Source organism: Pyxicephalus adspersus, chromosome 12, assembly GCF_032062135.1.
Source record: "Pyxicephalus adspersus chromosome 12, UCB_Pads_2.0, whole genome shotgun sequence".
NCBI classification, from domain to species: domain Eukaryota; kingdom Metazoa; phylum Chordata; class Amphibia; order Anura; family Pyxicephalidae; genus Pyxicephalus; species Pyxicephalus adspersus.
The window spans coordinates 19,106,376-19,109,063 of NC_092869.1; the positions used below are offsets into that span (position 1 = coordinate 19,106,376).

The window sequence follows — 2,688 nt, forward strand, 5'->3', positions numbered from 1 at the left end:
GTAAAGGACCCAACACTGAACCCTGGGGTACACCACTAAAACCCTTAGACCATTCAGAGTATGAATCATTAATTACAACTCTCTGGATGCAGTCTTTAAACCAGTTCTCTATCCATTTACATATTGACTTTGCTATGTTTGTTTTAGGTGTGTGACTAAAAGTACTAAAACCAAAAGGTCAGCATCACATCCACTTTTGGAATGAGAGCTTGCATAATCTCTTAGTGATTAGTTCCCTTTAAATTGCCTACTATTTTTCTTTCCTTGTCTTTACATGTGGACACAGTGCTACTCACTGGTGACAACCATGCAAAAAAGGGCAAAGTGATGCATCATACCTAGCGTAATTGAAAAAGCAAAATATATAACAATGTATTTTATATTTAAATAGGTAGAAAAAAAAGATATACAGACTAAGCTTATGTAATTTTAAATTGTTTTCCTATTTAATTTTATAATAAAAAAAACAAAAAGAATATATTTATAAGCATTAATTTTATTGACATTTTTATTGGTTACTGTTTTGAATGTTAGTAGCGACAATCACATCTTGTGCCTTAGGTTTATACTTCAGTCAGAGCAAGTTACCTATATTCTCAGATAAAATAACTACCTCAGTTTATATTCATCAGTACATATTTAGGTATAAAAAGTAAAATTCACCTTTACGTGAACAGTGTTTATCAGCATATAAACCTCAGTGGGTTTCCGAAATTTAAGTAATAGGCATAGGAATAGTCACCATATGTGTCATTCAGATTTGCAAATTTTCATCTTAAATATCCTAAATTTTTGAAAAGCCTCCTTTACATCTTTATTTCTTAACGTATAAATAAAAGGATTTAAAAAAGGAATAAGGATTGTGTAAATAAGAGCAAAAAATTTGTCATAGTGGCTACCTTTTGGCCTTATGTACACTATGATGACTGAAGTATAGAAGAGACAGGCAACTGTGAGGTGGGAGGAACAAGTGGAAAATGCCTTGTATTTCCCTTCTGGACTCTTTAATTTGGCTACAGTAGTAATTATATGTGTGTAGAAGCCCAAGATAAGGATGAAAGGAATCAAACTAGCAAAAACAGCTGCAATACTGGTTACAAAATTACTAACCAGGGGATCAGAACAAGCTAAGTTCTGCACTGGAGCCAAGTCACAGAAAAAATTGTTGATTTCATTGGGTCCGCAGTATACCAAATCAGCTGTGAAAACTGTGGGAATTAAAGCAATGATTGAACTGATTGCAAAAGGAAAACATGCTAAAGCAGTGCAAACAATATTGTTCATAATTGCAGAATACCTTAAGGGATAGTTAATTGCCAAATCCCTGTCAAAGGCCATAATTGCAAGCATATAGCACTCTGTTACACCAAGTGAATTAAAGGCATATAACTGAACAAAACAATTAATAAAAGAAATCGTATTGTCTGCTGCAATCAAGTTAGCAAGGAGTTTTGGAATGGTAACAGACACAAAGGAGATTTCTAAAGCAGCAAAGACACAGATGAAAAAATACATTGGGCTATGGAGTACAGTTCCAGTCTTAACAAGGGTAATAACTGCTGAGTTTCCAGCGATGCTTATAATGTACATTTGTAATATTATAATGAAAAGTAACATTTGGAACCTTTGGAAACTGGAAAAAGCCATTAGAATAAATTCTTTCACAATTGTTTTGTTTATTTGTTCCATTGTTTATATTGTGGAAATCTAAAAAAGTTAATGATACAGGAAATATTTACTTCTTAGAAATCAGTCTAAAGGTAAATGTACTCATATAGTTGACTTTATTATGTTGGCAGGAATCACAAATTCTCATATTACTAAATCTATTATGACAATAACCTCTTTTCAGTTTTAAAGACACCCTACCATCCATGCCTCTGCCCATTCTTAACCTTAACATATTTTTCTATCAATGGCCCTGTGTTATTAAAGCTCTCCAAAGCTGGAGATGATACACTTTCATCAGTGCAGCTGGGTTGTCCAGCAAACCTAGAACAGATTTTGTCAAAATAATTTGGTATTTGCTAGCAATTGTTTAGAATCCTGGACTAGATCCATTCCAGGCTTGCTGTGTCACGCAGCTTCAATAAAGAAAGTGTATCCTCTCCAGCCTTGGAGAGATTTAATAAATCAGGCCCAATATGTTGAATATAAATATATAAATATAGCATGAGAAACAAAAGACCTTAATATTTTTAATACTTTGCAATATTAGCAAAAAGTGTTTGTGACAACAAGTTACACGATTAGTAAATACCCTCTTATGAACAAACTGTTTTTATTGGTGGAATTAACAACTGGGACCACTTTGGTACCAAAATAGCTTTTACAAACATATCACTTTAATGTGGAATCAACATGCTAATGTGGACCTATACTGAGACACTTTCTAAGCTGCCATTGCTGATCTGGGTCTACAAAATGCAGTTTGCCTGGATGGGGTTTTGATCCCCTGCCTTTAATACCTTCTAAATCATAGAACATGAATGAAAAGTATGTATCTTAGCTGTTCAACTAATTGTTACAAAATTTGCACTGCAGTTAGCTGAATTTTTGTTTTAGGTGTGTGACTACTAAAACCAAAATATCAGCTTCACATCAACTTTTGCAATGGCAGCTTGCATAATCTTTTAGTGATTAGTTCACTTTAAATTGCCTAAATGTGACACATAGGGCAAAAAAGTT

The 2,688-nt window shown here is 33.5% G+C and overlaps 1 protein-coding gene across 1 annotated transcript; it reads right to left on the bottom strand.

Moving 5' to 3' along the window:
* Positions 1–750: 750 nt before the first annotated feature.
* Positions 751–1,689, bottom strand: LOC140341748 (olfactory receptor 5P58-like). The gene has a single exon (XM_072427623.1). It carries the CDS (start codon positions 1,687–1,689, stop codon positions 751–753), a length of 939 nt encoding a protein of 312 aa, XP_072283724.1.
* Positions 1,690–2,688: the final 999 nt, after the last annotated feature.

Coding starts and splice junctions, on each gene's coding strand:
- LOC140341748 (XM_072427623.1), bottom strand. CDS start 1,689: ATGGAACAAATAAACAAAACAATTGTGAAAGAATTTATTCTAATGGCT.